Source organism: Oncorhynchus clarkii, chromosome 27 (assembly GCF_045791955.1).
Source record: "Oncorhynchus clarkii lewisi isolate Uvic-CL-2024 chromosome 27, UVic_Ocla_1.0, whole genome shotgun sequence".
Lineage (NCBI taxonomy): Eukaryota > Metazoa > Chordata > Actinopteri > Salmoniformes > Salmonidae > Oncorhynchus > Oncorhynchus clarkii.
This window is the reverse complement of record NC_092173.1, coordinates 47,017,189-47,042,871: the sequence shown is the minus strand read 5'-3', so window position 1 is coordinate 47,042,871 and position 25,683 is coordinate 47,017,189. Positions and strand designations below refer to the sequence as shown.

At 42.6% G+C, this 25,683-nt stretch overlaps 1 protein-coding gene across 1 annotated transcript in view; it reads right to left on the bottom strand.

Annotated features, from left to right (window-relative positions):
* Positions 1-25,683, bottom strand: part of LOC139385837 (teneurin transmembrane protein 4) — a 523,395-nt gene that overhangs the window by 28,833 nt on the left and 468,879 nt on the right. Inside the window, exons 34-38 of the mRNA XM_071131087.1 lie at positions 24,156-24,534; positions 21,936-22,226; positions 20,288-20,562; positions 17,948-18,243; positions 11,930-12,072 (exon numbers count right to left, since the gene is read on the bottom strand). Of these exons, the coding sequence (XP_070987188.1) occupies positions 11,930-12,072; positions 17,948-18,243; positions 20,288-20,562; positions 21,936-22,226; positions 24,156-24,534 (1,384 nt within the window). The remainder of the gene's footprint in view (positions 1-11,929; positions 12,073-17,947; positions 18,244-20,287; positions 20,563-21,935; positions 22,227-24,155; positions 24,535-25,683) is intronic.

Genomic DNA, 25,683 nt, shown 5'->3' with positions numbered 1-25,683 from the left:
TAGACTATATATACTATTATATAGACTATATATACTATTATACAGACTATACATACTATTATATAGACTATATATACTATTATATAGACTATATATACTATTATACAGACTATATATACTATTATACAGACTATATATACTATTATACAGACTATATATACTATTATATAGACTATATATACTATTATATAGACTATATATACTATTATATAGACTATATATACTATTATATAGAAGATACATACTATTATATAGAAGATACAGTTGAACTCAGAAGTTTACATACACCTTGGCCAAATACATTTGAACTCAATTTTTCACAATTCCTGACATTTAATCCTAGTAAAAATTTCCTGTCTTAGGTCAGTTAGGATCACAACTCTATTTTTTAAGAATGTGAAATGTCAGAATAATAGTAGAGAGAATGATTTATTTCAGCATATTTCCAGTGGGTCAGAAGTTTACATACAGTACACTCCATTAGTATTCGGTAGCAATGCATTTAAATTGTTTAACTTGGATAAAACGTTTCGGGTAGCCTTCCACAAGTTGGGTGAATTTTGGCCCATTCCTCCCAACAGAGCTGGTGTAACTGAGTCAGGTTTGTAGGCCTCCTGACAGAGCTGGTGTAACTGAGTCAGGTTTGTAGGCCTCCTGACAGAGCTGGTGTAACTGAGTCAGGTTTGTAGGCCTCCTGACAGAGCTGGTGTAACTGTGTCAGGTTTGTAGGCCTCCTGACAGAGCTGGTGTAACTGAGTCAGGTTTGTAGGCCTCCTGACAGAGCTGGTGTAACTGAGTCAGGTTTGTAGGCCTCCTTGCTCGCACATGCTTTTTTCAGTTCTGCCCACAAATTATCTACGGGATTGAGGTCAGGGCTTTGTGATGGCCACTCCAATACTTTCACTTTGTTGTCCTTAACTTCACTAGGGTAGGGGGAAGCATTCGGAATTTTGGATGAAAAGCGTGCCCAAATTAAACTGCCTATTAGTAGATTTGGATAGAAAACACTCTAAAGTTCCAAAACTGTTAAAATAATGTCTTACAAAACAGAACTGATATGGCAGGCGGAAACCCAAGGACAATCCAACCAGGAAGTACTATTATCTTGAAAGGCTATTTTTCCATTGAAAGCCTATCCACCATACAAAGACTTAGGACCCCGTCCACGGTCTCTATGGCTTCCTCTACACGTGGCCAGTCTTTAGGCATTGTTTCAGGCTTTTACTCTGAAAAATGAGGGAGATACAGCACTTCCATTCATCAGCCATGCGCCTGATCGGGAACGCGCCTTTCTTGTTTCTCCTTTCCCATTGACGATGCTTTTGTCCGGTTGAAATATTATTATTTATTATTTATGACAAAAACAACCGGAGGATTGATTTTAAACATCGTTTGGCATGTTTCTACTAACTTTTATTGTACTTTTTAAAAACTTTTAGTCTGGCACGCGCCTTCTGCATTCGGATTACTGGACAAAATGCAGGAACAAAAAGGAGATTTTTGATCATAAAGAGGGACATTACTGAAAAAAACTAACATTTATTGTCTAACATGGAGACCTGGGAGTGCCACCAGATGAAGATCATCAAAGGTAAGTGATTGATCTTAATGCTATTTCTGACTTTAATGACTCTCTCCTTGTTTGGAAAATGGCTGTATGAGTTTCTGTGGCTAGGAGCTGACATAATCGCAAAGTGTGCTTTCGCCGTAAAGCATTTTTGAAATCTGACTCAGCGGTTGCATTAAGGAGAAGTTTATCTATAATTCCATGCTTAACACTTGTATTGATTATCAATGTTTATGATGAGTATTTCTGTTATTGGATGTGGCTCTCTGCACTTTCACCGGATGTTTGTTTGAGACAATGCATTTCTGACCACAACGCGCCAATGTAAACTGGGATTTTTTTTACATAAATATGAACTTTATCGAACAAAACATACATGTATTGTTTAACATGAAGTCCTATGAGTGCCATCTGATGAAGATCATCAAAGGTTAGTGATTCATTTTTATCTCTATTTCTGCTTTTTGTGACTCCTCTCTTTGGCTGGAAAAATGGCTGTGTTTTTCTGTGACTAGGTACTGACCTAACATAATTGCATGGTGTGCTTTCGCAGTAAAGCCTTTTTGAAATGAGACAACAGGATTTACAAGAAGTGTATCTTTAAAATACTTCTTTATAATACTTGTATGTTTGAGGAATTTTGAGGGATTTCTGTTGTTTTGAATTTGGCGCCTTGCAATTTCACTGGCTGTTGTCGAGGTGGGACGCTACCGTCCCACTTGTACCAGAGAGGTTATTAAGCCATTTTCCCTTTGGAAGAATGCTTGGGGCCATTGTCCATTTGGAAGACCCATTGGCGAACAAGCTTTAACTTCCTGAACTTGCGTACTATTGTTTGTACAGATGAACGTGGTACCTTCAGGCGTTTGGAAATTGCTCCCAAGGATGAACCAGACTTGTGGAGGTCTACAATTTTCTTCTGAGGTCTTGGTTGATTTCTTTTGATTTTCCCATGATCTCAAGCAAAGAGGCCCTGAGTTTGAAGGTAGGCCTTGAAATACATCCACAGGTACACCTCCAATTAACTCAAATTATGTCAATTAGCCTATCAGAAGATTCTAAAACCATGACATCATTTTCTGGAATTTTCCAAGCTGTTTAAAGGCACAGTCAAGTTAGTGTAAGTAAACTTCTGATCAACTTGAATTGTGACACAGTGAAATATAAGTGAAATAATCTGTCTGTAAACAATTGTTGGAAAAATTACTTGTCTCATATGAAGTAAATGTCCTAACCAATTTGCCAAAACTACAGTTTGTTAACAAGAAATGTATGGAGCGGTTGAAAAACTAGTTTTAATGACTCCAACCTACGTGGATGTAAACTTCCGACTTCAACTGTACAAGATTTATATACTATTATATAGGTTATATAGATGATCAATACTATTATATAGGTTATACAGATGATAAATACTATTATATAGGTTATATAGATGATAAATACTATTATATAGACTATATATACTATTATATAGGTTATATAGATGATAAATACTATTATATAGACTATATATACTATTATATAGGTTATATAGATGATAAATACTATTATATAGGTTATATAGATGATAAATACTATTATATAGGTTATATAGATGATAAATACTATTATATAGGTTATATAGATGATAAATACTATTATATAGACTATATAGAAGACATATACTATTATATAGACTATATAGAAGACATATACTATTATATAGACTATATATACTATTATATAGACTATATATACTATTATATAGAATATATATACTGTTATATAGACTATATATACTATTATATAGGTTATATAGATGATAAATACTGTTATATAGGTTATATAGATGATAAATACTATTATATAGGTTATATAGATTATAAATACTATTATATAGGTTATATAGATGATAAATACTATTATATAGGTTATATAGATGATAAATACTATTATATAGGTTATATAGATGATAAATACTATTATATAGGTTATACAGATGATAAATACTATTATATAGGTTATACAGATGGTAAATACTATTATATAGACTATATATACTATTATATAGGTTATATAGATGATAAATACTATTGTATACGTTATATAGATGATAAATACTATTATATAGGTTATATAGATGATAAATACTATTATATAGGTTATATAGATGATAAATACTATTATATAGGTTATATAGATGATAAATACTATTATATAGACTATATAGAAGACATATACTATTATATAGACTATATATACTATTATATAGATGATACATACTATTATATAGACTATATATACTATTATATAGAATATATATACTATTATATAGACTATATATACTATTATATAGAAGATAGATACTTTTATATAGATGATAAATACTATTATATAGACTATATATACTATTATATAGAATATACATACTAATATATAGACTATATATACTATTATATAGATTATAAAGACTATTATATAGACTATATGTACTATTATATATAATATATACTATTATATAGACTATATATACTATTATATAGACTACATATACTATTATATAGAATATACATACTATTATATAGATTATAAAGACTATTATATAGACTATATGTACTATTATATAGACTATATATACTATTATATAGACTATATATACTATTATATAGATTATAAAGACTATTATATAGACTATATGTACTATTATATATAATATATACTATTATATAGACTATATATACTATTATATAGACTATATGTACTATTATATATAATATATACTATTATATAGACTATATATACTATTATATAGACTATATGTACTATTATATATAATATATACTATTATATAGACTATATATACTATTATATAGACTATATGTACTATTATATATAATATATACTATTATATAGAAGACATCAAAACTATGAAATAACACATATGGAATCATGTAGTAACCAAAGAAGTGTAAAACAAATCAAAATCTATTTTAGGTTTGAGATTCTTCAAAAGTAGCCACCCTTTGCCCTGATGACAGCTTTGCACGCTTGGCATTCTCTCAACCAGCTTTATGCGGTAGTCACCTGGAATGTATTTCAATTAAAGGGTGTGCCATGTTTAAAGTTAATTTGTGGAATTTCTTTCCTTCTTAATACGTTTGAGTCAAACATTTATATTGTGACGAGGTAGGGGTGGTATACAGAAGATAGCCCTATTTGGTAAAATACCAAGTCCATATTATGGCAAGAACAGCTCTTATAAGCAAAGGAAAATGACAGTCCATCTTTACTTTAAGACATGAAGGTCAGTCAATCTGGAAAATGTCAAGAATTTTGAACGTTTCTTCAAGTGCAGTCGCAAAAACCATCAAGCACTGTGATGAAACTGGCTCTCATGAGGACCGCCACAGGAAAGGAAGACCCAGAGTTACCTCTGCTGCAGAAGATAAGTTCATTAAAGTTACCAGCCTCAGAAATTGCAGCCCAAATAAATGCTTCACAGAGTTCAAGTAACCGACACATCTCAACATCAACTATTCAGAGGAGACTGTGTGAATCAGGCCTTCATGGTCGAATTGCTGCAAAGAAACCACTACTAAAGGACACCAATAATAAGAAGAGACTTGCTTGGGCCAAGAAACACAAGCAATGGACATTAGACTGGTGGAAATCTGTCCTTTGGTCTGATGTGTCTTTGTGAGACACATAGGTGGATGATGGATGATATCCGCATGGGTGGTACCCACCGTGAAGCATGGAGGAGGAGGTGTCATGAGGTGGGGGGGTGCTGTGCTGGTGACACTGTCAGTGATTTATTAGCATTCAAGGCACACTTAACCAGCATGGCTACCACAGCATTTTCCAGCGATACGCCATCCCATCTGGTTTGTGTTTAGTGGGACTATCATTTGGTTTTCAACAGGACAATGACCCAACACACCTCCAGGCTGTGTAAGGGCTATTTGACCAAGAAGGAGAGTGATGGAGTGCTGCATCAGATGACCTGGCCTCCACAATCACCCGACCTCAACCCAATAGAGATGGTTTGGGATGAGTTGGACCGCAGAGTGAAGGAAATGCAGACAACAAGTGCTCAGTATATGTGGCAACTCCTTCAAGACAGTTGGAAAAGCATTCCAGGTGAAGCTGGTTGAGAGAATGCCAAGAGTGTGCAAAGCTGTCATCAAGGAAAAGGGTGGCTACTTTGAAGAATCTAAAATATAAGTTAATTTGTTTAACACTTGTTTGGTTACTACATGATTCCATGTGTTATTTCATAGTTTTGATGTCTTCACTATTATTCTACAATGTAGAAAACAGTAAAAATAAAGAAAACCCCTTGAATGAGAAGGTGGATCCAAACCTTTGACTGGTTCTGTATATATATTGAAAATATACACCATTTGAAATGGAAATGCTTGGAAGGGTGATTCTGTATGTCTGTCTGGCAGCGTTGAAGGAGGAACCACTGGTTCCACAATATGGGGACGCACACAGGAGAGGAGAGTCCCATGGAGATTTGGGCATGAGTGCACACAAACGTACACACACACACACACACACACACACACACACACACACACACACACACACACACACAAACACACACACACTATTCTCGGGGGAGGAGGCCCAGATAGGAAAAATGTATCCCACAGGACACCCATCACTGTAGCTATGTCAATATTACTGGATGGTAGCGAATTGGTCATAGCACGCGGCAATACCTCAAGGTATCAAGACACTGAGTAGCACCTGGGCTGCATCCCACATGGCTGAGTATTCCCTATTTGGTGGACTGATACAGGGCCCAGAGGGCTCTATATACTGTAGGGAATAGGGTTAGGGACACAGGGCCCAGAGGGCTCTATATACTGTAGGGAATAGGGTTAGAGCCACAGGGCCCAGAGGGCTCTATATAGGGAATAGGGTTATGGACAGGGCCCAGAGGGCTCTATATAGGGGATAGGGTTAGGGACACAGGGCCCAGAGGGCTCTATATACTGTAGGGAATAGGGTTAGAGACACACGGCCCAGAGGTTTCTATATACTGTAGGGAATAGGGTTATGGGACAGAGCCCAGAGGGCTCTATATACTGTTGGGAATAGGGTTAGAGACACAGGGCCCAGAGGGCTCTATATAAGGAATATGGTTAGAGACACAGGGCCCAGAGGGCTCTATATAGGGAATAGGGTTAGCGACACAGGGCCCAGAGGGCTCTATATAGGGAATAGGGTTAGGGAGACAGGGCCCAGAGGGCTCTATATACTGTAGGGAATAGGATTAGAGACACAGGGCCCAGAGGTTTCTATATACTGTAGGGAATAGGGTTATGGGACAGAGCCCAGAGGGCTCTATATACTGTTGGGAATAGGGTTAGAGACGCAGGGCCCAGAGGGCTCTATATAGGGAATAGGGTTAGAGACACAGGGCCCATTGGGCTCTATATAGGGAATAGGGTTAGGGACACAGGGCTCTATATAGGGAATAGGGTTAGAGACACAGGGCCCATTGGGCTCTATATAGGGAAAAGGGTTAGATACACAAGGCCCAGAGTGCTCTATATACTGTATGGAAGAGGGTTAGAGTCACAGGGCCCAGATGGCTCTATATAGGGAATAGGGTTATGGACAGGGCCCAGAGGGCTCTATATAGGGAATAGGGTTAGGGACACAGGGCCCAGAGGGCTCTATGTACTGTAGGGAATAGGGTTAGAGACACAGGGCCCAGAGGTTTCTATATACTGTAGGGAATAGGGTTATGGGACAGGGCCCAGAGGGCTCTATATACTGTTGGGAATAGGGCTAGAGACACAGGGCCCAGAGGGCTCTATATACTGTAGGGAACAGGGTTATAGACAGGGCCCAGAGGGCTCTATATACTGTTGGGAATAGGGTTAGGGACACAGGGCCCAGAAGGCTCTATATATTGTAGGGAATAGGGTTAGAGACACCGGGCCCAGAGGGCTCTATATAAGGAATAGGGTTAGAGACACTGGGCCCAGAGGGCTCTATATAAGGAATAGGGTTAGAGACACCGGGCCCAGAGGGCTCTATATAAGGAATAGGGTTAGAGACACCGGGCCCAGAGGGCTCTATATAAGGAATAGGGTTAGAGACACCGGGCCCAGAGGGCTCTATATAAGGAATAGGGTTAGAGACACCGGGCCCAGAGGGCTCTATATAAGGAATAGGGTTCGAGACACAGGACTGGTTCGTTCACCTTTCTGTCCTGAACCTGGATGTGTGTAAAGCTCATTTCCATGTATAAGCAGGCTAGCTGCTTACTATCACAGGCCATGACTTCACTTCCCATTTGTATTGTAACAGCCCAGGAGTAACAGTAGAGGTCAACAGTAGAGGTCAACAGTAGAGGTCAACTGTAGAGGTCAACTGTAGAGGTCAACTGTAGAGATCAACAGTAGAGGTCAACAGTAGAGGTCAACCATAGAGGTCAACAGTAGAGATCAACAGTAGAGGTCAACAGTAGAGGTCAACAGTAGAGGTCAACAGTAGAGGTCAACCATAGAGGTCAACAGTAGAGGTCAACCGTAGGGGTCAACCGTAGGGGTCAACTGTAGAGGTCAACTGTAGAGGTCAACAGTAGAGGTCAAAATTAGAACTCAACAGTAGAGGTCAACCATAGAGGTCAACAGTAGTGGTCAACCGTAGAGGTCAACAGTAGAGGTCAAATGGTTTGAAAAGCTGTTCTCTATAATCTCTATTCTGCTTCTATTTACGTCCCAAATGGCACCCCATTCAAACCAGGGATGAAAGGACTGTACTGTATAGGTTATAGGGTCCCATTTGGGATGGAAGGACTGTACTGTATAGGTTATAGGGTCCCATTTGGGATGAAAGGACTGTACTGCCATCCTGAGGCCTGGACTCAGACCAGGTCAAGCTGGGTTTGATCTGATAGGTCCTGGTCTAAAATAGTGCACTACATAGGGAATAGGGTGCCCTGGTCTAAATTAGTGCACTACATAGGGAATAGGGTGCCCTGGTCTAAAGTAGTGCACTACATAGGGAATAGTGTTCCATTTAGAACACATTGTTCTTATCACTCTTCCTTATTACACCCAGCTGTCCTCAGCATTATGGTCATTATAATGGCCTTTTAGGATCTGACCTATTCTTTCTTATTGACTAAACAGCTATGAAAGCTTATCATTTTACGGTAAAAGGCTGGGACGCTGAGTGACACTCTGTCTAGGGATCGGCTGTGAGCCTAATGTGTGGCTGGCTGGGTGGCTGTTCGATCCAGCTGTAACTACAGCCGTCCAAGACAACAACAACCTGTTTAATTATTCACACTGGACTCCGAGGCAGCAGGCGATATGAAGGGCTGATCAACGAGGGAACCAGAGCATGCCTTGTCTGTCTACTCTCTGCCTGGCTGTGAGGGAAGATGTAAGGCAGAGATGAAATCAATGGTCTCTTGGTGGTGGAGGAGAAGAAACAATGAATCTCTCTAATGGCAGCCAGGACAATTACCAGAGGCATTTAGGCATGACTCTGTTTCTCACTGTCTGTTTCCCCCATCTCCGGGCTGAGGGGCTGGACTAGGTCCCCATACCCCAGACAGAGGGGCCACTTGGCCATGATCTGGTCTGATAACTGGGTAGCTCCTTAGGGAGTCTGGAAATCTGCTAACAGGTTGGTTACTATCTGATAGGAAAGACAGAGGGAGAGGTATGAGGATGAGCGGGGATGGAGTGGATGGATTGATGGAGAGATGGAGGGATGGATTGATGGAGGGATGGAGTGGATGGATTGATGGAGAGATGGAGGGATGGATTGATGGAGAGATGGAGGGATGGATTGATGGAGAGATGGAGGGATGGATTGATGGAGAGATGGAGGGATGGATTGATGGAGAATGGAGGGATGGATTGATGGTTGGATGGAGGGATGATTGATGGAGAGATGGAGGGATGGATTGATGGAGAATGGAGGGATGGATTGATGGAGAGATGGAGGGATGATTGATGGAGAGATGGATTGATGGAGGGATGGAGGGATGGATTGATGGAGAATGGAGGGATGGATTGATGGTTGGATGGAGGGATGGATTGATGGAGAGATGGAGGGATGGATTGATGGAGAATGGAGGGATGGATTGATGGTTGGATGGAGGGATGATTGATGGAGAGATGGATTGATGCTGGAGGGATGGATTGATGGAGGGATGGAGGGATGATTGATGGAGAGATGGAGGGATGGATTGATGGAGAATGGAGGGATGGATTGATGGAGAGATGGAGGGATGGATTGATGCTGGAGGGATGGATTGATGGAGGGATGGAGGGATGATTGATGGAGAGATGGAGGGATGGATTGATGGAGAATGGAGGGATGGATTGATGGAGAGATGGAGGGATGATTGATGGAGAGATGGATTGATGGAGGGATGGAGGGATGATTGATGGAGAGATGGAGGGATGGATTGATGGAGAATGGAGGGATGGATTGATGGAGAATGGAGGGATGGATTGATGGAGAGATGGAGGGATGATTGATGGAGAGATGGATTGATGGAGGGATGGAGGGATGGATTGATGGTTGGATGAAAGGATGTAGGGATTGATGGCTGAATAGAGGGATGGATTGATGGAGGGATGGATTGATGGCTGGAGGGATGCATTGATGGCTGGAGGGATTAATGGAGGGATGGGTTGATGGCTGAATGAAGGGATGGATTGATGGCTGGAGGGATGGATTGATGGCTGGAGGGATGGATTGATAGCTGAATGGAGGGATGGATTGATGGCTGAATGGAGGGATGGAGGGATGGATTGATGACTGGAGGGATGGATTGTATTGGGAATTATCCAGTAAATATGTGCCCATTATACATTTCGTAGCAGTCAGCAGGATGAGTGTACTCTATAAGTGTATCTGGGTCATTAGACACCATTAGATATGCCCCTGTCTGGGGGAGTGAACGTGTCTGGTTATTTTTGTACCATTGATATGGCTCTAGTGTTTTTATGCCCTAATGTGAAACCAAACTGAAATTAGTGCAAGGCAAAAAGATAACGGTGGCTAAATGCCAGAGGGGGTTAATCATTAACATAAAGAGGAGTTACTATGTGTGTGATGTAAGGATGAATCCTGTATAAAAAGTGTGTGTCAAGGCTGGAAAGGCAGTTACTTCATGAACCAGCTCGGCTTATATTACATTGTAATAAAGTCTATTTGAACTCACAGGCTCCGGTATTTCAGAACTATTATTGACTGAATATTTCCACGACAATTGATGGCTGGATGGAGGGATGGATTGATGGTTGGATGGAGGGATGGATTGATGGTTGGATGGAGGGATGGAGGGATTGATGGCTGGATAGAGGGTTGGATTGATGGTTGGATGGAGGGATAGATGGCTGGATGGAGGGTTGGATTGATGGTTGGATGGAGGGACGGATTGATGGTTGGATGGAGGGATGGAGGGTTGGATTGATGGTTGGATGGAGGGATGGATTGATGGTTGGATGGCTGGATGGAGGGTTGGATTGATGGTTGGATGGAGGGATGGATTGATGGTTGGATGGAGGGATGGAGGGTTGGATTGATGGTTGGATGGAGGGATGGATTGATGGTTGGATGGCTGGATGGAGGGTTGGATTGATGGTTGGATGGAGGGATGGATTGATGGTTGGATGGAGGGATGGAGGGATAGATGGCTGGATGGAGGGTTGGATTGATGGTTGGATGGAGGGATGGAGGGATAGATGGCTGGATGGAGGGTTGGATTGATGGTTGGATGGAGGGATTTTTAAAATTTGTTTATTTTACCTTTATTTAACTAGGCAAGTCAGTTAAGAACAAATTCTTATTTTCAATGACGGCCTAGGAACAGTGGGTTAACTGCCTGTTCAGGGGGCAGAACGACAGATTTGTAACCTTCCGGTTACTAGTCCAACGCTCTAACCACTAGGCTTGATGGAGGGATTGATGGCTGGATGGAGGGATGGATTGATGGCTGGTTGGATGGATGGATTGATGGCTGGATGGAGGGATAGAGGGATTGATGGCTGGATAGAGGGATGGAGGGATTGATGGCTGGATAGAGGGATGGAGGGATTGATGGCTGGATGGAGGGATGGAGGGATTGATGGCTGGATAGAGGGATGGAGGGATTGATGGCTGGATAGAGGGATGGATTGATGGTTGGATTGAGGGATTGATGGCTGGATAGAGGGATGGATTGACAGACGGAGAGACAGGTGAGTGATTGTCAGGTACAGTAGGGTGTGTTACCTTGGAGCTGAGGAAGAGTGGACGGATGGATGGATGGGAGCGACAGAGATATGAGTGAGGATTGGAGGGATGGATGACTGAGTGTCCAGCACAGTAGCGTAGACTGTGTTATATTACCTTAGTGCTGTCCCACTCCTGAGCGTTGATCTGTGTTCTGACTAGCTCGTAGGACGGCTCCATGGTATCAGTAGAAGGTTTACGGTAGCCTGGTATAACGTTGTACAGCTGGAAGCCAAACGTCACCAGCCAACTGTTGACATCTGGGGAAAAAGGGATGAGATAAATACATTTCAAATACACAGTACAGGCTTGTCATTATCATACACACATACCACAATGTATCGTAGAAACACTATGATCTGAGGAGTCAAATCAAAACCTGTTGCAGAGAATATCTAGTACACACTAGAAGGCTGTCCAAAGTTCCACTCCATGCTTACAGTCAGGACACTTGATTGGTCTCAGGCCTTGGACAAGCTAGCTGTGATTAGTACTTGAATAGCGCTGGAGAGACAGCTTCAGGAGAAGAGACGATATGATGATTCATCTCCTATAGTCTTACATGTGCAGGACTGCTCACCCTGGTTGGGTGGCTGTTATCAACACAGGTGACACCTCTCAGAGAGAGCCCGTCATAAACGTCATTAAACATTCACCTGGTCTACACAGGTGACACCTCTCAGAGAGAGCCCATCATAAACATTCACCTGGTCTACACAGGTGACACCTTTCAGAGAGAGCCCGTCATAAACATTCACCTGGTCGACACAGGTGACACCTCTCAGAGAGCCCGTCATAAACATTCACCTGGTCTACACAGGTGACACCTCTCAGAGAGAGCCCGTCATAAACATTCACCTGGTCTACACAGGTGACACCTTTCAGAGAGAGCCCGTCATAAACATTCACCTGGTCTACACAGATGACACCTTTCAGAGAGAGCCCGTCATAAACCTCATTAAACATTCACCTGGTCTACACAGGTGACACCTCTCAGAGAGAGCCAGTCATAAACATTCACCTGGTCTACACAGGTGACACCTCTCAGAGAGAGCCCGTCATAAACATTCACCTGGTCTACACAGGTGACACCTCTCAGAGAGAGCCAGTCATAAACATTCACCTGGTCTACACAGGTGACACCTTTCAGAGAGAGCCCATCATAAACATTCACCTGGTCTACACAGGTGACACCTCTCAGAGAGAGCCCGTCATAAACGTCATTAAACATTCACCTGGTCTACACAGGTGACACCTCTCAGAGAGAGCCAGTCATAAACATTCACCTGGTCGACACAGGTGACACCTCTCAGAGAGAGCCCATCATAAACATTCACCTGGTCTACACAGGTGACACCTCTCAGAGAGAGCCCGTCATAAACGTCATTAAACATTCACCTGGTCGACACAAGTGACACCTCTCAGAGAGAGCCCATCATAAACATTCACCTGGTCTACACAGGTGACACCTCTCAGAGAGAGCCATTCATAAACATTCACCTGGTTTACACAGGTGACACCTCTCAGAGAGAGCCAGTCATAAACATTCACCTGGTCGACACAGGTGACACCTCTCAGAGAGAGCCCATCATAAACATTCACCTGGTCTACACAGGTGACACCTCTCAGAGAGAGCCCGTCATAAACGTCATTAAACATTCACCTGGTCGACACAAGTGACACCTCTCAGAGAGAGCCCATCATAAACATTCACCTGGTCTACACAGGTGACACCTCTCAGAGAGAGCCATTCATAAACATTCACCTGGTCTACACAGGTGACACCTCTCAGAGAGAGCCAGTCATAAACATTCACCTGGTCGACACAGGTGACACCTCTCAGAGAGAGCCCATCATAAACATTCACCTGGTCTACACAGGTGACACCTCTCAGAGAGAGCCCGTCATAAACATTCACCTGGTCTACACAGGTGACACCTCTCAGAGAGAGCCCGTCATAAACGTCATTAAACATTCACCTGGTCGACACAGGTGACACCTCTCAGAGAGAGCCCATCATAAACATTCACCTGGTCTACACAGGTGACACCTTTCAGAGAGAGCCAGTCATAAACATTCACCTGGTCGACACAGGTGACACCTCTCAGAGAGAGCTCGTCATAAACATTCACTTGGTCTACACAGGTGACACCTCTCAGAGAGAGCCCGTCATAAACATTCACCTGGTCTACACAGGTGACACCTCTCAGAGAGAGCCCATCATAAACATTCACCTGGTTTACACAGGTGACACCTCTCAGAGAGAGCCCGTCATAAACGTCATTAAACATTCACCTGGTCGACACAGGTGCTTTATTTATAGTAGCTTTTCCACCAAACTGTGTTTTTCTTACATGGCTTAATAATGTGACAATGGGCTTCAAATCACATCCCCAGAAAGAGCTTTAAATCACATCCCCAGAAAGAGTTTTAAATCACATCCCCAGAAAGAGCTTTAAATCACATCCCCAGAAAGAGTTTTAAATCACATCCCCAGAAAGAGCTTTAAATCACATCCCCAGAAAGAGTTTTAAATCACATCCCCAGAAAGAGTTTTAAATCACATCCCCAGAAAGAGTTTTAAATCACATCCCCAGAAAGAGCTTTAAATCACATCCCCAGAAAGAGTTTTAAATCACATCCCCGGAAAGAGTTTTAAATCACATCCCCAGAAAGAGTTTTAAATCACATCTCTAAAAAGAGTTTTAAATCACATCCCCAGAAAGAGTTTTAAATCACATCCTGAGAAAGAGCTTTAAATCACATCCCCAGAAAGAGTTTTAAATCACATCCCCAGAAAGAGTTTTAAATCACATCCCCAGAAAGAGTTTTAAATCACATCCCCAGAAAGAGTTTTAATCACATCCCCAGAAAGAGCTTTAAATCACATCCCCAGAAAGAGCTTTAAATCACATCCCCAGAAAGAGCTTTAAATCACATCCCCAGAAAGAGCTTTAAATCACATCTCCAGAAAGAGCTTTAAATCACATCTCCAGAAAGAGCTTTAAATCACATCCAGAAAGAGTTTTAAATCACATCCCCAGAAAGAGCTTTAAATCACATCTCCAGAAAGAGCTTTAAATCACATCTCCAGAAAGAGCTTTAAATCACATCGCCAGAAAGAGCTTTAAATCACATCTCCAGAAAGAGCTTTAAATCACATCTCCAGAAAGAGCTTTAAATCACATCTCCAGAAAGAGCTTTAAATCACATCTCCAGAAAGAGCTTTAAATCACATCTCCAGAAAGAGCTTTAAATCACATCTCCAGAAAGAGCTTTAAATCACATCTCCAGAAAGAGCTTTAAATCACATCTCCAGAAAGAGCTTTAAATCACATCCAGAAAGAGTTTTAAATCAAATCCCCAGAAAGAGCTTTAAATCACATCCCAGAAACAGCTTTAAATCACATCCCCAAAAGAGCATAAAATTGGGACTGAAGCAGAGTAGATATTGAGTCATTTGTTATGTCAACCCCCTCCAATAGCTCTATTCGTTATGGGCAGTAGAGTTATTCTCTGGGTTCCACGTTTAGGCACCTCTTTAGTTATTCACGGCTGCATTGTGGCACCTGACAGAGCTGTTTTAAATAAGGATTTTTTTTGGTTTGAAGACAATGAATGGACCCAGGTAATCAGCTGAATGGAATGGAAATGTCAGCGCCATCAATCACAATACAGCCCGAGAAACCTCTCTGGTGAGGGAGCGAAGGCTCCGTTCCAAATGGAACCCTGTTCACTATATAGTGCACTACTTTTGACCAGTACATTATGTAGGGAATAAGGTGCCATTTTGGGACGCACATTTTATCTAACAGGAAGAAATCACTGTGGTTATATCTAACAGGCTACTTAGCATTCCTCCTTCAGTCTAGCGGAGGGCCATAGAGCTGAACTGAGATCTGTTGAAACGTCTCTGACATGCTCCTTCAGTCTAGTGGAGGGCCATAGAGCTGAACTGAGATCTGTTGAAACGTCTCTGACATGCTCCTTCAGTCTAGTGGAGGGCCATAGAGCTGAACTGAGATCTGTTGAAACGTCTCTGACATGCTCCTTCAGTCTAGTGGAGGGCCATAGAGCTGAACTGAGATCTGTTGAAACGTCTCTGACATGCTCCTTCAGTCTAGTGGAGGGCCATAGAGCTGAACTGAGATCTGTTGAAAGGTCTCTGACATGCTCCTTCAGTCTAGTGGAGGGCCATAGAGCTGAACTGAGATCTGTTGAAACGTCTCTGACATGCTCCTTCAGTCTAGTGGAGGGCCATAGAGCTGAACTGAGATCTGTTGAAACGTCTCTGACATGCTCCTTCAGTCTAGTGGAGGGCCATAGAGCTGAACTGAGATCTGTTGAAACGTCTCTGACATGCTCCTTCAGTCTAGTGGAGGGCCATAGAGCTGAACTGAGATCTGTTGAAAGGTCTCTGACATGCTCCTTCAGTCTAGTGGAGGGCCATAGAGCTGAACTGAGATCTGTTGAAACGTCTCTGACATGCTCCTTCAGTCTAGTGGAGGGCCATAGAGCTGAACTGAGATCTGTTGAAACGTCTCTGACATGCTCCTTCAGTCTAGTGGAGGGCCATAGAGCTGAACTGAGATCTGTTGAAAGGTCTCTGACATGCTCCTTCAGTCTAGTGGAGGGCCATAGAGCTGAACTGAGATCTGTTGAAACGTCTCTGACATGCTCCTTCAGTTTAGTGGAGGGCCATAGAGCTGAACTGAGATCTGTTGAAACGTCTGCTCTGTGATATTGACAGCTCTTTGTCATAATTTAAATGAATGATATACATACCCATTACTTCTTGAAGAAGTAGAGTGCCTAGCCTAACCAATCTCTGTCTAGTAGCAGCCTGGGTACTACAGACAACAGTAGTGTGCTGATCCTGGATCAGTTTAGTCAGCCACACAATCAAATCAAATCCAATGTTATTGGTCACATACACCATGGTTAGCAGATGTTAATGCGAGTGTAGCGAAATGCTTGTGCTTCTAGTTCCGACAATGCAGTAATAACCAACGAGTAATCTAACATAACAATTCCACAACTACTACCTTATACACACAAGTGTAAAGGGATAAAGAATATGTACATAAAGATATATGAATGAGTGATGGTACAGAGCGGCATAGACAAGATGCAGTAGATGGTATTGAGTACATTATATACATATGAGATGAGTAGTGTAGGATCTGTAAACATTATATGAAGTGTCATTGTTTAAAGTGACTAGTGATACATTTTTACATCCATTTTCCATTATTAAAGTGGCTTGAGTTGAGTCAGTGTGTTGGCAGCAGCCACTCAATGTTAGTGGTGGCTGTTTAACAGTCTGATGGCCTTGAGATAGAAGCTGTTTTTCAGTCTCTCGGTCCCTGCTTTGATGCACCTGTACTGACCTCGCCTTCTGGATGATAGCGGGGTGAACAGGCAGTGGCTCGGGTGGTTGTTTTTGGCCTTCCTGTAGGTGTCCTGAAGGGCAGGTAGTTTGCCCCCGGTGATGCGTTGTGCAGACCTCTAGGATCAGTTTGGTCAGCCACGCAATGGCCCATATTCACAGTGTCTCAAAGTAGTGTGCTGATCGAGGATCAGTTTAGTCTTTCAGATCATAATGAAATGATAATGGAATGAACAGGGGGACCTCCAACTCTGACAAGCGTTATCAATACGGGCCAATGTCCTTACATACAGACAGACAGTCCAAACAACCCCATCAAAACAGTCTTACTGTAGACCAGAACAATTATCTTACTACAAACCAGAACAGTAGTCTTACTATAGACCAGAACAGTTATCTTACTGTAAAACAGAACAGTTCTCTTACTGTAAACCAAAACAATTATATTACAGTAAACCAGAACAATTATCTTACTGTAAACCATAACAGTTGTCTTACTGTAAACCATAACAGTTATCTTACTGTAGACCAGAACAGTAGTCTTACTGTAGACCAGAACAGTTGTCTTACTGTAAACCAGAACAGTTGCAGCATGGTAACTGCTTTCTCTCTCTCATTCTCTCATTCATTCCATATCCGTGTCTCTGCCAATATATACACAATCATTCCTCCCTCCCTCCCTCCCTCCCTCCCTCCCTCCCTCCCTCCCTCCCTCCCTCCCTCCCTCCCTCCCTCCCCAGACTGACCTGTCATGTAACACTTGGTCTCCAGGCTGTTGCTGAGAGGGTTGTTGTTCTTGAACATGTACAGGTTGAAAGGGACTATGTTGTTAGCGTTCAGCCTGCTCCACACCTCATGGTCCGGCGTGGTCCATCGCCCGGCCATGGTATCATAGTCCCTCCGGCCCATGTGTACCAGGCGGCTCAGGGGCTCATACAGACCCCCCTGGTACCCCAGGATGAGGTGGAAGCTTGGGTTGGAGTCCAGGTACACCTCCCCGAAAGCAGTGTGAAGGATCTGCTTGATCATCAGGCCAGAGCCACTGAAATAAAAAACACCACAATGAGTCCAAGGGGGTACTTCCTTAATGACACTCTGTTCCCTATATAGCGTACCCCTGTTCCTCCATTCAAAGGATGTTCTTTCAAGAGCAGCAATCATTTCGGACAAATTACGTCACTGTATAAAACAAGAAACAGAAACACTTCTGTACGACAATTAAGGAATCGTCTAATATATACCGAATCAGTCAAACGTTTGGACACACCCCCTCAAGGGTTTATCTTTGTTTTTACTATTTTCTACATTGTAGACTGATAGTGGAAACAACAAATCTATGTAATAACACACATGGAGTCATGTAGTAACCAAACATTTTTTTTTAAAACAAATCCTTCAAAGGAGCCACCCTTTGCCTTGATGACAGCTTTGCACACTCTTGCCATTCTCTCAAGAACAGCTCCAATAAGCAAAGAGAAATGGCAGCACATCATTACTTTAAGACATGAAGGTCAGTCAATCTGGAAAATTTCAAGAACTTTGAACGTTTCTTCAAGTGCAGTCGCAAAAACAGTCAAGCGCTATGATGAAACTGGCTCTCATGAGGACTGACACAAAAAATAAAGACCCAGAGTTACCTCTGCTGCAGAGGATAAGTTCATTAGAGTTACTAGCCTCAGAAATTGCAGCCCAAATAAATGCTTCACAGAGTTCAAGTAACTGATACATCTCAACATCAACTGTTCAGAGGAGACTGCGTGAATCAGGCCTTCGTGGTCCAATTGCTGCGAAGAAACCACTAATAACGGACATCAATAAGAAGAGACTTGCTTGGGCCAAGAAACACGAGCAATGGACTTTAGACTGGTGGAAATCTGTCCTTTGGTCTGATGAGTCCAGATTTGAGACTTTTGGTTCCAAACTCCGTGTCTTTGTGAGACGAAGAGTAGATATGTGGTTTCCACCGTGAAGCATGGAGGAGGAGGTGTGATGGTGTGGGGGTGCTTTGCTGGTGACACTCTCTGTGATATATTTAGAATTCAAGGCACACTTAACCAGCATGACTACCACAGCATTCTGTAGCGATACACCATCCCATCGGGTTTACACTTAGTGGGACTATCATTTGTTTTTTAACAGGACAATGACCCAACACACCTCCAGTATGTGTAAGGGCTATTTGACCAAGAAGGAGAGTGATGGAGTGCTGCATCACATGACCTGGCCTCCACAATCACCAGACCTCAACCCAACTGAGATGGTTTGGGATGAGTTTTATAATTTTATATTTAACCCTTATTTTACCAGGTAAGTTGACTGAGAACATATTCTCATTTACAGCAACGACCTTGGGAATAGTTACTGGGGAGAGGAGGGGGATGAAATAGCCAATCGGATGCTGGGGATGATTATGTGACCGTGATGTTATGAGGGCCAGATTGAGAATGTATCCAGGACATCGGGGTTAACACCCCTACTCTTACTATAAGTTCCATGGGATCTTTAGTGACCACAGAGAGTCAGGACAACCGTTTAACGCCCCATCCAAAAGACGGTGAACCGCAGAGTGAAGGACAAGCAGCCAACAAGTGCTCAGCATATGTGGGAACTCCTTCAAGACTGCTGGAAAAGCATTCCTCATGAAGCTGGTCGAGAGAATGCCAAGAATGTGCAAAGCTGTCATCAAGGCAAAGGGTGGCTACTTTGAAGAATCTAAAATATAAGATATATTTTGATTTGTTTAACATTTTTTTGGTTACTACATGATTCCATATGTGTTATTTCATATTTGTGATGTCTTCACTATTATTCTACAATATAGAAAATAGTAAAAATAAAGTGTGTCCAAACTTCTGACTGGTACGGTATATATATATATATATACGGTATATATATATATATATATATATATATATACACACATATTTTTATACTTTATTTGTACTTTATTTCAAGTTTGAGAAAATAGAGACATTGACATTAATACAAGAGATAAAACAATATTAGTCTTCTATTGAGCCAAAAGTGAACTTATTCTCCCATTGACATCATGACTAAGTTAAGATTTGCCCCCCCCCCATAATCACCTGAAGACGGCCTGCGGCGTGCCGATTGTATCACACGCTACATAAAACTCATCCCCACTACTGAGCTCCATGGAGAACAGGTGTCCTTGCAGGTCGTAGTAGAGGGAAGAGATCTCTGAGCTGGTGTGGTTGTACATGTGAGTGACCCGGGTGGGACTGGACAGGTCAGCATAGAAGAACTGGAGGTGGTGCCCGAGACTGGACCTAGATGAGACCCTCCGACCCAGACCATCGTACCGGTAGCGGATACTCCAGCCGCTCACCCGGTTGTAGACCTTGACAAGAAACATATCAATCAATAAAACAAGAAAAAATAGTTACTATATTTCATCAACACCTTTTATACCACACTTGAGGACACCTTACGTTAAAATGATTCACCTTACGTTAAAATGATTCACCTTACGTTAAAATGATTCACCTTACGTTAAAATGATTTACCTTACGTTAAAAGTACATTAAAATCAAAGTGTGAATAAAAGGAATCAGAAGACCATAGGGAACAGAACTGATCCCACAGAGCATCGGCTAGCAGGAACATATTCAAGACAGAGCATCGGCTAGCAGGAACATATTCAAGACAGAGCATCGGCTAGCAGGAACATATTCTAGACAGAGCATCGGCTAGCAGGAACATATTCAAGACAGAGCATCGGCTAGCAGGAACATATTCAAGACAGAGCATCGGCTAGCAGGAACATATTCAAGACAGAGCATCGGCTAGCAGGAACATATTCTAGACAGAGCATCGGCTAGCAGGAACATATTCAAGACAGAGCATCGACTAGCAGGAACATATTCAAGACAGAGCATCGGCTAGCAGGAACATACTCAAGACAGAGCATCGGCTAGCAGGAACATATTCTAGACAGAGCATCGGCTAGCAGGAACATATTCAAGACAGAGCATCGGCTAGCAGGAACATATTCAAGACAGAGCATCGGCTAGCAGGAACACATTCAAGACAGAATATCGGCTAGAAGGAACATATTCAAGACAGAGCATCGGCTAGCAGGAACATATTAAAGACAGAGCATCGGCTAGCAGGAACATATTCTAGACAGAGCATCGGCTAGCAGGAACATATTCAAGACAGAGCATCGGCTAGCAGGAACATATTCTAGACAGAGCATCGGCTAGCAGGAACATATTCAAGACAGAGCATCGGCTAGCAGGAACATACTCAAGACAGAGCATCGGCTAGCAGGAACATATTCTAGACAGAGCATCGGCTAGCAGGAACATATTCAAGACAGAGCATCGGCTAGCAGGAACATATTCAAGACAGAGCATCGGCTAGCAGGAACACATTCAAGACAGAATATCGGCTAGAAGGAACATATTCAAGACAGAGCATCGGCTAGCAGGAACATATTCAAGACAGAGCATCGGCTAGCAGGAACATATTCAAAGACAGAGCATCGGCTAGCAGGAACATATTCAAAGGCAGAGCATCGGCTAGCAGGAACATATTCAAAGACAGAGCATCGGCTAGCAGGAACATATTCAAAGACAGAGCATCGGCTAGCAGGAACATATTCAAAGACAGAGCATCGGCTAGCAGGAAGAGTTTTGAGCTGTTTTTGAAAGTGTCCACTGTGTGGTTTGATAAAGCGTCAACTGTGATGGAGTGTTGTAACTATCTTACCTTAACCAGGAGTCCAGGCGAGCTGTACTCAAAGAATTCATTCCCTCTCTGCTTCAGAAAGCCGTCCTCGTCCATGCGATACTGGACGTCTCCCAGCCTGGTGATGCGGTCTCGGAGGTCGTAACGTAGCGGCGTGAGGCGGGCGCTGTTCCCGGGGCTCAGCAGGTGAAGGTTACCGTTCAGGTCGTAGCTGTAACGCCACAGTGGCTTGTCGTTGACAGACACTACCTGGAGCTGCCCATCAGCATCGTATTCATAGGTATACCGAGTAGTGTTGGCATACGGACCCACCTTAGAGAAACAAAACATGAATTGGTCAATCCATCAGTCGATCAATCTATCGGTGTTGGTGTACAGACCCACCTTAGAAATCCGTACTTAATCAATCAATCAAATGTGATTATAATTAAGCAATAAGGCCGGAGGGGGTGCGGTATATGGCCAATATACCACGGCTAAGGCCGTTCTTATGCATGACACAACGCGGAGTGCCCATATACCACAAACCCCCGAGGGTCCTTAAATAAACTGAAATAAACTGGTTACCAACGTAATGAGCAGGAATATACCCAGTATGGCATATGGTCTGATATACTACGGGATTTCAGCCAATCAGAATTCAGGGCTCGAACCACCCGGTTTATTAAATCCTATATACAATAACATGTTTCATGAAATGAGTCTGGTAAAATGAACCCATCTCAGAACACTACCTGCGGCAGGTAGCCTAGCGTTTAAGATCGTTGAGCCAGTCACCAAAATGTTGCTTGTTCGTTTTCCCGAGCCAACTAGTTGAAAAAATGTGCTCTTGAGCAAGGCTAAATGACTCACTACTACAGTCGCTCTAGATCAGAGAGTCTCCTTAATGACTCTCCACTGTCGTGTCTCTGGATCAGAGAGTCTACTAAATGACTCACTACTGTAGTGTCTCTGGATCAGAGAGTCTGCTAAATGACTCACCACTGTAGTGTCTCTGGATCAGAGAGTCTGCTAAATGACTCACTACTGTCGTGTCTCTGGATAAGAGAGTCTACTAAATGACTCACTACTGTAGTGTCTCTGGATCAGAGAGTCTGCTAAATGACTCACCACTGTAGTGTCTCTGGAACAGAGAGTCTGCTAAATGACTCACTACTGTCGTGTCTCTGGATCAGAGAGTCTGCTAAATGACTCACTACTGTCGTGTCTCTGGATAAGAGAGTCTACTAAATGACTCACTACTGTAGTGTCTCTGGATCAGAGAGTCTGCTAAATGACTCACCACTGTAGTGTCTCTGGAACAGAGAGTCTGCTAAATGACTCACCACTGTAGTGTCTCTGGAACAGAGAGTCTGCTAAATGACTCACCACTGTAGTGTCTCTGGATCAGAGAGTCTGCTAAATGACTCACCACTGTAGTGTCTCTGGATAAGAGAGTCTGCTAAATGACTCACCACTGTCGTGTCTCTGGATAAGAGAGTCTGCTAAATGACTCACTACTGTCGTGTCTCTGGATAAGAGAGTCTGTTAAATGACTCACCACTGTAGTGTCTCTGGATAAGAGAGTCTGCTAAATGACTCACTACTGTCGTGTCTCTGGATAAGAGAGTCTTCTAAATGAATCACTACTGTAGTGTCTCTGGATAAGAGAGAGTCTGCTAAATGACTCACTACTGTAAGTCTCTCTGGATAAGAGAGTCTAGTAAATGACTCACTACTGTAGTGTCTCTGGATCAGAGAGTCTGCTAAATGACTCACCACTGTCGTGTCTCTGGATAAGAGAGTCTACTAAATGACTCACTACTGTAAGTCTCTCTGGATAAGAGAGTCTACTAAATGACTCACTACTGTAGTGTCTCTGGATAAGAGAGTCTGTTAAATGAATCACTACTGTAGTGTCTCTGGATAAGAGAGAGTCTGCTAAATGACTCACTACTGTTGTGTCTCTGGATAAGAGAGTCTGTTAAATGACTCACTACTGTAGTGTCTCTGGATAAGAGAGTCTGCTAAATGACTCACTACTGTCGTGTCTCTGGATAAGAGAGTCTGTTAAATGACTCACGTAAACCGTTATAACGGTGTTCTGATAACAAAGAGGAAGACATTTGCTGTAATATACTTCAAATGTGTCTAATTCTACTGTCTACTTGTCTGTTTTATCCTGTGAGTGACTCTTGGGAGATGACCTACAAGAGATCCTAAAACTAAACAACACAGAAAGAAAGAGCTGACCAGACCAACCTTGAGTTCCTTGGCGACCACGCGTCCCATGTTATCGTACTGCACCATCATCCAGTACATGAGTGACCTGAAGATCTCGTACTGGACCTCCTTCACGCGGCCGTAGGCATCGAAGTGTTTGGTGTGTGTCATCACGGCCGTGGTGATGATCTGGTTGATGTCGTAGTAGATGACCCCGAACTTCCCAAACTGCTCCGTCTTCCCCGACACGTCATCGTAGCGATACAGGTCGATGGGCAGAGGAGTCTCGTTGATCACCGCTTGCATGCTGGTGACCCGGAAGCTGTTGTCATAGACGTAGTCGAAGCGTGCGTTGACCATCCCCTCTTCGCTGAACCTAAAGATCTGCCTGTCGATGAGTGGGCCGATCTGACGGTACCTGTAGTGTAGTGAACATTGCTGTCAGTCCAGTCCATGTTTTTATTATGTTACTGACTGATACAGTCAGTACTCCAGTCCATGTTTTTATTATGTTACTGACTGATACAGTCAGTACTCCAGTCCATGTTTTTATTATGTTACTGACTGATACAGTCAGTACTCCAGTCCATGTTTTTATTATGTTACTGACTGATACAGTCAGTACTCCAGTCCATGTTTTTATTATGTTACTGACTGATACAGTCAGTACTCCAGTCCATGTTTTTATTATGTATGTATGTTATATAACATATTGTTTGATTTGTTTAACACATTGTTGGTTACTACATGATTCCATGTGTGTTATTTTATATCTTTGATGTCTTCACTATTATTCTACAATGTAGAAAATAGTAAAAATAAAGAAAAACCCTGGAATGTGTCCAAACTATTGACTGGTACTGTATATATCTGCATGTACCAAGTTGTTCAAATAACCCAACCCAACCCAACCCTAACCTAACCCTAACCTAGACCTAACCCTAACCTTAACCAAACCACGAACCCAACCCTAACCTAACCCTAACCTAGACCTAACCCAAACCACAAACCTAACCCAACCCAACCCTAACCCTAACCCAACCCTAACCCAACCCAACCCAACCCTAACCTAACCCTAACCTAGACATAACCCTAACCTGAACCAAACCACGAACCTAACCCAACCCAACCCAACCCTAACCCTAACCCAACCCTAACCTAGACCTAACTCTAACCTTAACCAAACCACGAACCCAACCCTAACCTAACCCTAACCTAGACCTAACCCAAACCACAAACCTAACCCAACCCAACCCTAACCCTAACCCAACCCTAACCCAACCCAACCCTAACCTAACCCTAACCTAGACATAACCCTAACCTGAACCAAACCACGAACCTAACCCAACCCTAACCTAACCCAACCCAACCATAACCCAACCCAACCCAACCCTAACCCTAACCCAACCCTAACCCAACCCTAACCCAACCCAACCCAACCCAACCCAACCCTAACCTTAACCAAACCACGAACCTAACCCAACCCAACCCAACCCTAACCCAACCCTAACCCAACCCAACCCTAACCCAACCCTAACCCAACCCAACCATAACCCAACCCTAACCC